Source organism: Geotrypetes seraphini, chromosome 11, assembly GCF_902459505.1.
Source record: "Geotrypetes seraphini chromosome 11, aGeoSer1.1, whole genome shotgun sequence".
Lineage (NCBI taxonomy): Eukaryota > Metazoa > Chordata > Amphibia > Gymnophiona > Dermophiidae > Geotrypetes > Geotrypetes seraphini.
The window spans coordinates 60,610,060-60,622,173 of NC_047094.1; the positions used below are offsets into that span (position 1 = coordinate 60,610,060).

Genomic DNA, 12,114 nt, shown 5'->3' on the forward strand with positions numbered 1-12,114 from the left:
TCTTGAGAGTAGACTCCACTACAAGAGACTGGTGAGAGAGTTGAGGCTTGTCGAAACCAGGAATAGGGATAATCCTATATTGATAATCCAGCTTTATAGGAGTTGCTGGTACGGAATAAGGGGAGTCCTAATTTTTACAAGAGTCTCCTTCAGGATACCATGCAAATGAAGTTTGAGTAGTTCTTTAGAAGGATGCTTGATATCCAAAGTTTCCATATACTCCTTTGAATATTTGGAATCTGCCTCCAATTTTACTGCCAGATCTTTACCCATTTGTCTGATGAAATGAGTAAACAAGACTGGCTGCAGAAACAAAGTAAAGACCCTCACACACTCCTCCAATGTTCACTGACCTCGTCACACCCCAACTAACTCCAAATAACCCCAGGAACTAGTCAAAAAAACCAAAGGCACCAAAAAAAATGTTTTTTTGTTGGCCTCTGTAATGGAACTGGATTCTGGAAGTTTTCTTTCACATTTCAACACCACAATGCTGTTAAGTAAATCTGGAAGCCTACCATAGTAGCTTGAGTGTACTGTATATCTACATATATACATTTGTATGTCTGTGTTATGTGTATCTTGGTGGTGTATGTGTGTGCATATATGTCTGTATCTCTTTGTGCCTATTTGTGACACAGAAGAGGGGAGAGGCAGTCTGAAAGGAGCAATTCCCTGCCTGCTATGTTTCAGTTTATGTTGTAGAGACTGGAACAGCTTCCCCATAGAAATGCATAGGTCTCTTTTCTTGTGTGTGTGTGTGTATGTAGGGGGGGGGGGGTTATTTCTCAGAAACCCCTGATCCAATCTGGGTAATTTTTAAACTTGATGTGTCCCCCCCCCCCCCCCCCCCCCATGCACATTACATGTTCAGAAAGTTATTTTTGCTGACAGACACCTCCTTTATAATTTATTTTCATAGCTGGGTTGGAAAAAAGTGCAACTACAAAATACCCTCAGAAGCCCTGATAGATACGAGTACTACTGAGGGGTGGCCCCTGCTAAAAGGTAAGGACTTGCATTTCCCATATAGACAAAAAGTGCAGTATTGCCTTGGCAAACATACATATACTGTATGTGGTCTTCGCTGAAGATGTGAAGAACTTAACGAGGAGGAGAGGGGGCAGGTCCGAACGTGGGACATCTCTGTGACAACCAATGCTAGTATCCTCCGTATACACCTTTCCTAGCTTGTAGCATAGGTGCAGTACTGAGGATTCTTGAGCATTCCCAACTCCTTCATTATGCCCAGGGGCAATTTGTTTTGAGCTTAAAAAGTTGCGATTGTAGGTATACGGTTATACATATCTGTATACAGGGGCAACACGCTTTCCTCTCGCGTGCCAATATTCGCCGAGCAGCTGGCACGTTTATTTTTATGAGCTGTACTCTTAAGGCTGATGATTTCAGAAAGATGAAAGCTCACCCTGAATCAGAAATATCTAGGCCAACGAAGCCTCAGCCCTGTGCCCCGCCAGTACAACTAAACCCGCTTCCCCTTGTGAGGTAGGCCTCAAAGCCCACAATTGCCCCCCGCCGTCCCGCACATTTCAGTGGTAGAGGCCGCAGCATAGCGGCGCGTGCCCGCGGGGCGGGGTGTCTGAATGGTAACCGGGAGACGTGCCGAAGCTGCCCGTGTCCTGTCATTTCAAGGCGTTCTTACGTCGCCTAGCAACGGGCAGAAACTTTCTGAGCGCGAGCGCACTCGTGGGGAGAAGAAGCGACCGGCGCGCATACACACGCTCCCGGATAGGATGGTAGAGGCACTTTAACTTGCTGCCTCTGCCGCCTCGGCACCGTCTCCAGCAACCCCCACTGGTCCTGCTAGGACAAGCACCATGAGCCTGTCTCTGTCCTTCGCAGAGCTAGTGAATCTAGCCCTGGGCACCCCAGAGCTAGGCTCCGTCAATTTCAATGTCTTGCACATATTCTTGCACGGCCTTCTTGAGCACTTCAAGATATCGGAAGTGAGGAGGGCCATCTCACCTGATGAAGAAGAGTTCTTCAAGCCGTCTGCATCCACCCTGGTTTATTCCAAGGCACAGGAGGGGAAACCCTTTGACAAAAGCACCTCTGTCTTCCATCAGATGCAGGACAGAGTCTCCACCCTGGAGAGGAAGCTGTCCATCCTGGACGAACTGCCCACCTCTGAAAAGTTGCTGGAACAGAGCGTGTCTTTCAGCAAACCTGTGGAGGACATGTGGCAGATGATGCAGCTTCAGAAGAAGGCTGAAATGAATGAGGCTGGAGTTACAAAGGTAAGCCCCTTCCCTTCTCATTCCTTATTCTTTAGGGCACCATGCTGGCATGCTGTGATTGGACCTAGATTTGCTGCCCTGGACCTGCTTCTCATCCACATTTGCCTACTGCTGTTTTTGCGCACTCTGAGGGTATTTTGAATCTCTTTCTGAGTGCTGTACCACCACCTGACTCCTTCAGAGCTCTATCAGGACAAAAATGATAGAGGCTGGAGGCACCAATATAGACTAATCAGTTTGCTGAACATTCAATTCTGCCTCTTCAGAACATGAAGGACAGGTAATGCTCCACTGGAAACCAACAGAGAGTCTTGTGTTTTGCCACATAATGAACATTCTTTTAATGATATCTGTGCACTAACCACAGGGAATGCTCCACTGGAAACCAACAGAGAGTCTGTGTTTTGCCACATAATGAACATTCTTTTAATGATATCTGTGCACTAACCATGAAATATGGAGTGTGATAGACTAGAAAGGAGTTGGCTTTACCTCTTAGATTAACTAGGAGAGCTGCTTCCTATTTCTAGGAGTGTAGCCTAATGATAAGGTCAGTGGGCTACAAGATAGGATTCAAATCCTAAATCTCCTTCTGATGTTTCTTTTATCTGTGGGCAAGTTTCTTGGCTATGTCTTGGGTATAAATTTAGGGATAGATATTCAAAATGATTTAACCAGACAGGAGAGCTTCCTACTCAATTAAATCAACTAGGCCAGCTCTGCCTCTGATATTCAGCAGCACCGGACACTGTCACAGAATATTAGCTGTGCCTACCTTGGCACTATTTAATTAGTCATACAACTCCCTTAAATCACAAATCACACACTCTTTAGGCAGCAGCTACGAGTGTTAGAAAATCCCTATCTCTGACAGAGACATGCTGCAAGATGTAAAAAAGCCCATAGAACAGTGATTAACAACTGAACAAATCACGCATTTCTATTTTCGTCCAATCAAAATGAGATAAAAGGAATACTTATCCTAATGTAGAGTTCTTCTCACATCGACGACAAAGGCCTGTGTTTCGCCAAGATAGGCTATTTCAGGATGTAAGAACTCTCTCATGAAATATGAGCATATTTATTGTTAATGTTTGAAATCCCAGAAGACCCAGATAAGGTAAATTATTTTCTCATTGTGCTGGCTTACTCATTCGTGCATTCTATTCTCTTCAGCATCCAAGCAGCTTCACAGACATGGCCACGGGTAGCTCCACCCTTTAAGTTTGAGATACACCAAATCACTGACCAATGGATGTACAAGTTGAATATGCGCCTTCACCGATTCAGAAAATTTTAAAAAACCCGCGGGAACCCCTAAAAAACAATCAAACTACACTTCTCCCTCCGTATTCGCTGTGATAGGGACCTGCGAATACAGAAAAACCATGAATAACTTTTTCATATGTTATTCACTGTTTTCTATTAAAAACCATTGTAAACATGGTGAAACCGCAAATAACATGGTAGGAGACCTGGCCTGTTCCTGAAGGAGAGGCAAAACATGGTGAAGAAAGTGCTGGGAATCAGCTATTTTCTCTGTAAATGCTTGGAATCAGAGATTTCTCTATGCAAGCTGATGTAATGGGGGGGGGGGGAGGGAGAAGTCAGCAAGCTAAAAACCGTGAATAATCGAAACCGTGAATACGGAGGGAAACTGAAATACGGAGGGAGAAGTGTAATTGACTCCAGTCCATCCTCACGTTTAAACCTGCCAGCTCTTCACTTTCCTAAGATTTGTATCCAGAACAACTCCCGTTGCAGCAAACACTGTTTCCTATTTTGTGTGTGCTCAGGTATGAAATCTACCACACAGCATTTCAAATCTTTAAAACTGTGATCGCGTTCAAGACAGTGTGCTACAATTGGTGCCTGCAATTTGTTGGTATTCAAACAACTTTTGTGTTCTGTGATCCTGGTTTTAAGGGCAAATCAGTAGATAAACCACATGGGTTGTGGTGCACGATGTCTTATGAAGGACAAAAAAAACAGTTTCCTATGAGGGGGTGAAAATAATGTTTCTCGAATTTAAAGGTGATATCGCAGATCTGGCAGGAATTACACTTTTTATGCCCCCCTGTTGCATCAGTTGGTAAATGCTGTGCTGCTGTGTCGGTATCAGAGGGGCTCAGTATCTCCTTTAAATTCCTTTGATGCATGTATGCCAATCTAAGGAAGGAATCCTCAAAAGCATGATCATGTTTCAAAATTTCCCATTGATGTCTTACAATATGCACTATCTTTTTCACAATGGGAGAATATTGCAAAATACATGTACCGTATTTTCACGCATATAACGCGCGCGTTATACGCGTTTTTACCTACCGCGCATACCCCTCGCGCGTTATACGGGTGAGCGCGGTATACAAAAGTTTTTCTACATAGTTCCCACCCCGCCCGACGCCTGATTCACCCCCCCCAGCAGGACCGCTCGTACCCCCACCCCGAACGACCGCTCGCATGCGCTCCCACCCGCATCCATGATTGGAGCAAGAGGGAGCCCAAGCCCTCTTGCCCGGCCGACTCCCCGACAATATCGGGCCAGGAGGGAGCCCAAACCCTCCTGGCCACGGCGACCCCCTACCCCCACCCCGCACTACATTACGGGCAGGAGGGATCCCAGGCCCCCCTGCCCTCGACGCAACCCCCCCTCCCTCCAACGACCGCCCCCCCCAAGAACCTCCGACCGCCCCCCCGGCCGACCCGCGACCCCCCTGGCCGACCCCCACGACACCCCCACCCCCCTTCCCCGTACCTTTGTGTAGTTGGGACAGACGGGAGCCAAAACCGCCTGTCCGGCAGGCAGCCAACAACGGAATGAGGCCGGATTGGCCCATCCATCCCAAAGCTCCGCCTACTGGTGGGGCCTAAGGCGCTTGGGCCAATCAGAATAGGCCCTGGAGCCTTAGGTCCCACCTGGGGGCGCGGCCTGAGGCACATGGGCCCAACCCGACCATGTGCCTCAGGCCGCGCCCCCAGGTGGGACCTAAGGCTCCAGGGCCTATTCTGATTGGCCCACGCGCCTTAGGCCCCACCAGTAGGCGGAGCTTTGGGACGGATGGGCCAATCCGGCCTCATTCCATCGTTGGCTGCCTGCCGGACAGGCGGTTTTGGCTCCCGTCTGTCCCAACTACACAAAGGTATGGGGAAGGGGGGTGGGGGTGTCGTGGGGGTCGGCCAGGGGGGTCGTGGGTCGGCTGGGGGGGCGGTCGGAGGTTCTTGGGGGGGGCGGTTGTTGGAGGGAGGGGGGTTTGCGTCGAGGGCAGGAGGGCCTGGGATCCCTCCTGCCTGTAATGTAGTGCGGGGTGGGGGTAGGGGGTCGCCGTGGCCAGGAGGGTTTGGGCTCCCTCCTGGCCCGATATTGTCGGGGAGTCGGCCGGGCAAGAGGGCTTGGGCTCCCTCTTGCTCCGATCGTGGATGCGGGTGCGGGTGGGAACGTGTGCGAGCGGTCGTTCGGGGTGGGGGTGCGAGCGGTCCTGCCGGGGGGGGGGGCAGGGCAGGGCAGGGTGGGTAAACGGAGAGTCGGGACAGCGCACGGAGAGTCGGGGAGGGCGAAAGGAGAGTCGGGGTGGCCAGAGGAGAGTCGGGGCGGGCGAAAGGACAGTCGGGCAGCATGCGCGTTATACCCGTGAGCGCGGTATACAAAAGTTTTTATACATAAAATCGTGGTTTCTGTGCGCTATACCCGTGTGCGCGTTATACACGGGTGCGCGTTATCTGCGTGAATATACGGTAATGGCTTGAGGATTCTGTCCCCGTTCATTAGGGATAAATAGCAAATCCCTATCAATATTTTTGGCTCTGTTGTATGCTTTCTTAATGTCTGATAGAAAATAGCCTCGCTATTTCAAACGGCAAGAAAGTATACTACTCTGTCTCTTGTATTCAGATATGTCAGAGCAGATTCTGTGATACCTAAGGAATTGGGAGATTGGCAGACTACTTTAAGATTCAAGGACTGATTACTGGAAAACTCTAAAAAAGTGTTTCTTGCAAAATATGAATGTATCAAACTGATTGCTTCTCATATATCTGGACATCTAAAAATGAGATAGAAACTAGATGAAAAGATATTTCAAATTTAATACTATTGTGTCTCATATTCAACCAATTATAAAAATCATCCAGTACTTCTCTGGAACCCGTCCATGCCATGAAAATGTCATCAATAAATCTGAGCCAAAGGGCTATATATTGAGAAAAAGGATTTTGTTTAATCCACAAGCCTTCAAACTTTTGCATGAACAGGTTGGCTATTGAGGGAGCCATCGTGGCTCCCAAGGCCACTCTTGAAACTTGCTGGAAAAAACTGTTTCCAAACCAAAATCCTTCAAGAACCACTAGATATATGTAAGAATTCCTCAATTATGAAATGGCCTCTGCTTGAGGAATAACAGTATATAGAGACCTCACATCAAGAATAACAAGAAAAGTGATGGAGGCCACTTCAGTGATCTCTTTCAATCTGGTCAAAAAAATGAGCAGAATCCCTCAAATATGAAAAGCCTTTTACTACTAGAGGTTGAAGATGAACATCAACAAAGCAAGACAAGGGTTCCAAAATCAAACCTTTACTGGAAACTATAGGTTGTCCAGGAGGAGAATGCAAAGTCTTATGGACTTTGGCAGGATGTAGAAAACAGGTACCCTGGGATTATCTGTGTTCAAAAACTGATGTTCACGCTTGGTGAGGAAACCTTCTGAGAGACCCCTGGCAGTGAGTTATTTAATAATTATCCTCAGACTGTCAGCAGGATCCAAACCCAATTCTAAATAATCTGATGCTGTCAAAAGCTGTCTGTTGACTTCAGTTCTATAATAGGTCATGTTTAATACAACCGCTCCTCCCTTCTCGGTTCTACATATTCTTATATGAGGGTTAGACTTAAGTGCCCTCAGAGCCAGATGTTCTTCTTTGGTTAAATTATATGGTTGATAAATCTTTTTTCTTTTTTAACACTTTATTTGTTTCTCTTAATACCATATCTCTGAATGTTGTAAGATGGGGACTAGGAGGAACCGGAGGTAACCAACGAGATGGTCTACAAAGAATGGATTAATCATTGTAGACAATGGGATGATGGAGTGATTTCTATTTTTTCCTTATTAACTTGAGTTTGTTTGTCTGCTATTTAATTAGTGTCAGTCTACTATTTAATTAGTACCAGGCAGTCTGGAGGTGGGCTTAGGGTGGAGCAGGGACTTAAGTGCAAATTTTCAGTCCACTGTCCTAACTTTACCTGCTTAGTTTTCTGGATTCCAGTCTAAATAACAGCTAATTCAGATAACCTTTAGTAGCTGTACATGACCTGGATATTAATTGCTGGTGCCTGGATTAGGTCTAACAACCCAGTATGGATTTAAAATAGCTGACTGCTGTGGGCTGATATCAGGATGTATGATTTTTATTTATTTATTTATATCATTTTCAAACTTATATCAAGCATAATAACTTGTACAGAAAGAAGTTAAACATAAGAACAAATTCCATCAAGATTGACATTACAACTGACAAAAAAGAAAAAAGACATATATATGTTTAACTTTACTCAAGTCCTACAAAAGGATTCAAGATTAATAAAAATGCAATAAAATTAAGTAAATAGTCAAGGATATAAAGCTATAGGGCTGAGAGCTAATGCCTAAATTAATCTAAAGAGCTAATGATGTTCTTCCTCCAAATGGAATAATGCCAAGAAGTTAGTTAACTGAAAAGGTTCAAAGAAAACATACTTAATTTCACGGTGATACATTATACACTTGCAAGGGTGCCTTAAATAGAATTTAGCTCCTAAAGCTAAAACACCTGGCTTCAAAAGAAAAAATTCACATCGGCGCTTCTGCGTCTCACGTGAGAGATCGGGAAACATCTGAATTTTAAGTCCAAGAAATTATTTTTGTCTGTTTTGTCTGAAGAATAGTCTCAAAATCCATGCTTTGTCTGGCTGAAGAACCACCGTTAAGATTAATGCCGCTGGAATTGCCATTTCTTTATCTGATGTCTCAAGAAAGGTTGATACATCTAATACCGCCTGGTTATTAATCACTTGACGTTGAACTTGATTTTTTGTAGGCAAGTAATAAACCTGAGAGAATGGAGGTAAGCATTCCTCCAATATTCCCAGTATTTCTTGTAGATATCGTTTAATCATTTCTCTTGGGGACACCATAGCGACCCTTGGGAAATTAATCAATTTTAGGTTATTACCACGAGCGTTGTTTTCCAAAGACTCAATTTTTCTCCTAAGATTTGTATTATCTTTAATTAATGTCTCTTGAATATTTTTAAAAGATACCAAGTCCTGTTCCACTTTTCCAATAGTTACTTTAGAAGAAACCATATCAGTTTTAAGTTCTTTTATCTCTTTTGTTTGTTCAATTAGTTTCCCTTCTATGTATTGAAAATGGGGACTTATGGCTTTACCAAAGTTACTAGTAAAAAACCCTAATTGGATCGTAGCCAATAAAATCCAAAAGATAATCAAGATGAAAAGGAATTGGCTAACTCACCTGATCCTTGGGGAGAAGAAGTCTAAAGAGATGGGGCAAATCTACAGATTGATAAATCTTTTTCATCTTGTTTACCAAAGTTAGCCACAAGGTCCTATAATGATTCCAGGGTCACTTCAGCAGGTTTAGTTATAAGAATTTTTTCTTGCTTAGTGAAAAAATGCTTACTGTCAGTTGAATCTGCTTGCCACTTTCCCTTCTGGGCATGTCCTTCACTCAGTGATGATATTGCCTCCGTCTCCATGATGGGGCTTTCCTGCCGAAATTCCCCATCTCGCAGGCTCTCTGGTGTTACAATGCTTGCCTCCAGAGGGGGAGACAATTCAGTCTGCGGGGTCTCTCCACTCCATGGAGAGCTTATGGTCCGAGGCTGCAAAGGCGGTGCTCTTGCATCAGGGCTAAGGGTAGTATCTGGCCCAAGGAGAGTCACCGCAGTCCCGCCTACTCCCAGCATCTCCAGCGGGCCAACTGCCGACGCCAACAGGGCACTTTGCATCCTCCTCAGCAGCTTGTCTGTGGTGCCGGCAGAGATTCCTCTGGTGTGCCGCGAGGCAGCAGCGGCACTCCGGCCACGTCTCTTCGGCATCTCTGGTAGGTAGTGATCTCACTCCCCAAAATTTTCCTTGGAATCAGTTGGACTTTGAGGAGCATTCCTCAGTACTTCCAGCGTGCGGCCATCTTGGATCGCTATCCAGGATGTATGATTTTAAGCTCTATGGGGCAGTGGACTGCCTGCTGTATCTGATTGTAACTTGCCTTGAATTTGGATTTGAAAAGGCTAATAGTTGCATCTAAATCCAAACCTTTGACTGGAATAGTTCCCACCACTATGTGAAGGACTGTAATTAGTATGGAACACAACAAAGAAAAATGGGGAGACCCAATAATCTACAATGAAAACAATCCACCGATGAAAACAAAAACAAAAAACTGTGGATACAGATGTTCTGGAGATAATTTATTAAACACTGACATATAAAAACATGAAAATTCAATTAAAAAAGTACAATGATAAAAAATACAGTGATGAAAATCCAACCGAACCCTACATGGTCTGTGTTTCAGTGAACACACCTTCCTCAGGGGTCCAATGGTTTGCAAACTCACATATAAAGAATTGGACTGAAAACAGTCTATATCAGGGGTGTCCAACCCGTGGCCTGCGGGCCGCATGCAGCCCCGTGAAGAATTTTGTGCAGCCCCACTCGTGCTCGGTGTTTTCCTCTGCCGCCCCCAGCTGTTTAACGTCTTGCCGGCTCCCTCCTCCCTGAAATCTGCAGGCAGCGGCTCCACGTGCCTCCTATGGCTGATCTGGAAGCATTCCCTCTGATGTTGTGACGTCAGAGGGAACGCTTCCAGATCAGCCACAGGAGGCACGTAGGAGCCGCTGCCCACGGCTTTCAGTGAATGCTGCAAGACGGAGGAGGGAGTAGGAAAAAGGTAAACAGCCATGACCCAGAAGGGAGAAAGGGAGACTGGCGTGTTGAGGGAACACTTCCAGATCAGCCGCGGGAGGCACGTGGGAGCCGACGCCCACGGCTTTGAGGAAACACTGCAAGACGGAGGAGGGAGCAGGAAAAAGGTAAACAGCCACATCCCAGAAGGGAGAAAGGGAGACTGGCGTGTTGAGGGAACGCTTCCAGATCAGCCGCGGGAGGCACGTGGGAGCCACTGCCAGCGGCTTTGAGGAAACGCTGCAAGACAGAGGAGGGAGCAGGAAAAAGGTAAACACCCGCGACCCAGAAGGGAGAAAGGGAGAAGGGCGTGAGACTTGTGAAGACTTGAGAGGGAGGGAGCACAAACTTAGGAAAAATGATGGAAGGAAGGAGGGAGGGGCATGAACTTAGGACACAGAATGAAGGGAAAGATAGAGGGGAGCATGAGCCATAAGATGGAAGAATGGAGGGAATGAGGGAAAGAAATGCAGAGGTGAGGGAGATAATAGAAAGGGAGAATTGGGTGTCTGAGAGAAGGAAAGAGATGGTTCAATTGGGGAGATAAAGAAAAAGGAGAACTGTTGGGCAGAGAGAGGAGGGACGGAGACAGAGAGAATTACTGGACATGGTGGTGGTAGAGGAGTGAGGTAGAGATGCAAGGGCGTGGAGAGAAGGGGGAGAACATGCTGGGCTGAGAAAGTCTCCTGGATGTTGTTGTTGTTTTTTTTTTTTTTGGGGGGGGGAGTATTAAAAGAAGTGCCAGATTGGGCCTGGGGGGAGAGCTTATGGGGCCAGAAACAGGACAGAGAGATGGTGGGCAATGGTCTGAAGGGAGAGAAGTTGAATCTGGGGTGGTGTGAAGGAAGAGGGAAAGACATACTTGAAGGGAGAACTGTTGGCAAGAGAAAGGTGGACCTGGGGAAGGGAGGCAGGCAGACAGGGGGAAAGATGGGATGGAGGGCAGTTGGGAAGAGAAAGGGAGAGAAGTTGGTTCTAGGGATGGGAGGTAGGGAGAAATGTTAGACCTGTGGATGGAAGGCAGAGGATGGAAGGCAGAGAGATGCAGCATCTTTCTTTTTTCTCTCCATTTCATTGTTCAGTATCAAGGGGGGAGAGAAGAAGAAAAACAAAAAAGAGAGGGAGCAAAATGTTGGACCATGGAGATAGAGGAGGAGAGATGGAACATGGAAGGGCAGGAGAGAAGAGAGCTGGGATAAGATGATGCTAGGGGATTGAAAGAAAGGGACAGGGAATTATAGCCTGACCAGTGGAGAGAGGGACAGGGAGTTATAGCCTGATCTGTGGACTGAGGGAGGGGGATTCTGAAAGTGATGAGCCATGTGGATGAGGTCAAAAGGGAGATGACAAGATGAGTGAGAGAGCAGTGAGTACAGTGGTAGAAATGTGGTAATGGAGAGTAGATAGAAGGGAATAGGAGGCTGGGAAAGGAGTGATATGGGAAAGCTAGGGACTGAGGGAAGATGGAGAATTGAGAGGTAGCTGAACATTTAAAAAGAAGAAGGGTGAGAAAGAAGGCAAGATTTGAATGGACAGAGGGAGAAAAGAAAAAGTTAAGAAAGCTGAAAGGGGAAAAATCAATACGTTGGAGATAGGCATAAGAAGGAAATGGAATGACAGAAGAGAAGAAAAAAAATGGACAGGAGACACTGGAAAGAGAATTAGTTGAAGATAGAGAAAAAGCAGAAAGAGAAACTGGGACCAAGATGATGGAAAAACAAAACATCCAGACAACAAGGTAGAAAAAATGGTTTTATTTTGAATTTATTAACTGGAATATGTTAGCTTTGGGATATGTGCATCACAATTATTTTTTTGTATTCAGTGGTGTAGTCATATACAGCTGATTTGGGGAAGGGACTGGTGCCCCAAATTAATGGATGGGCACCAAA

General features: G+C 45.9%; 1 protein-coding gene across 2 annotated transcripts in view; it reads left to right on the forward strand.

Annotated features, from left to right (window-relative positions):
• The first annotated feature begins 1,717 nt into the window (after positions 1 to 1,717).
• The window catches only part of C11H16orf96 (chromosome 11 C16orf96 homolog), a 214,308-nt gene continuing 203,911 nt past the window's right edge, over positions 1,718 to 12,114 (forward strand). For both annotated transcript variants that reach the window (XM_033914529.1, XM_033914532.1), the window contains exon 1: positions 1,718 to 2,258. In XM_033914529.1, coding sequence (XP_033770420.1) covers positions 1,839 to 2,258 — 420 coding nt within the window. In that variant the 5' untranslated portion in view covers positions 1,718 to 1,838. The remainder of the gene's footprint in view (positions 2,259 to 12,114) is intronic.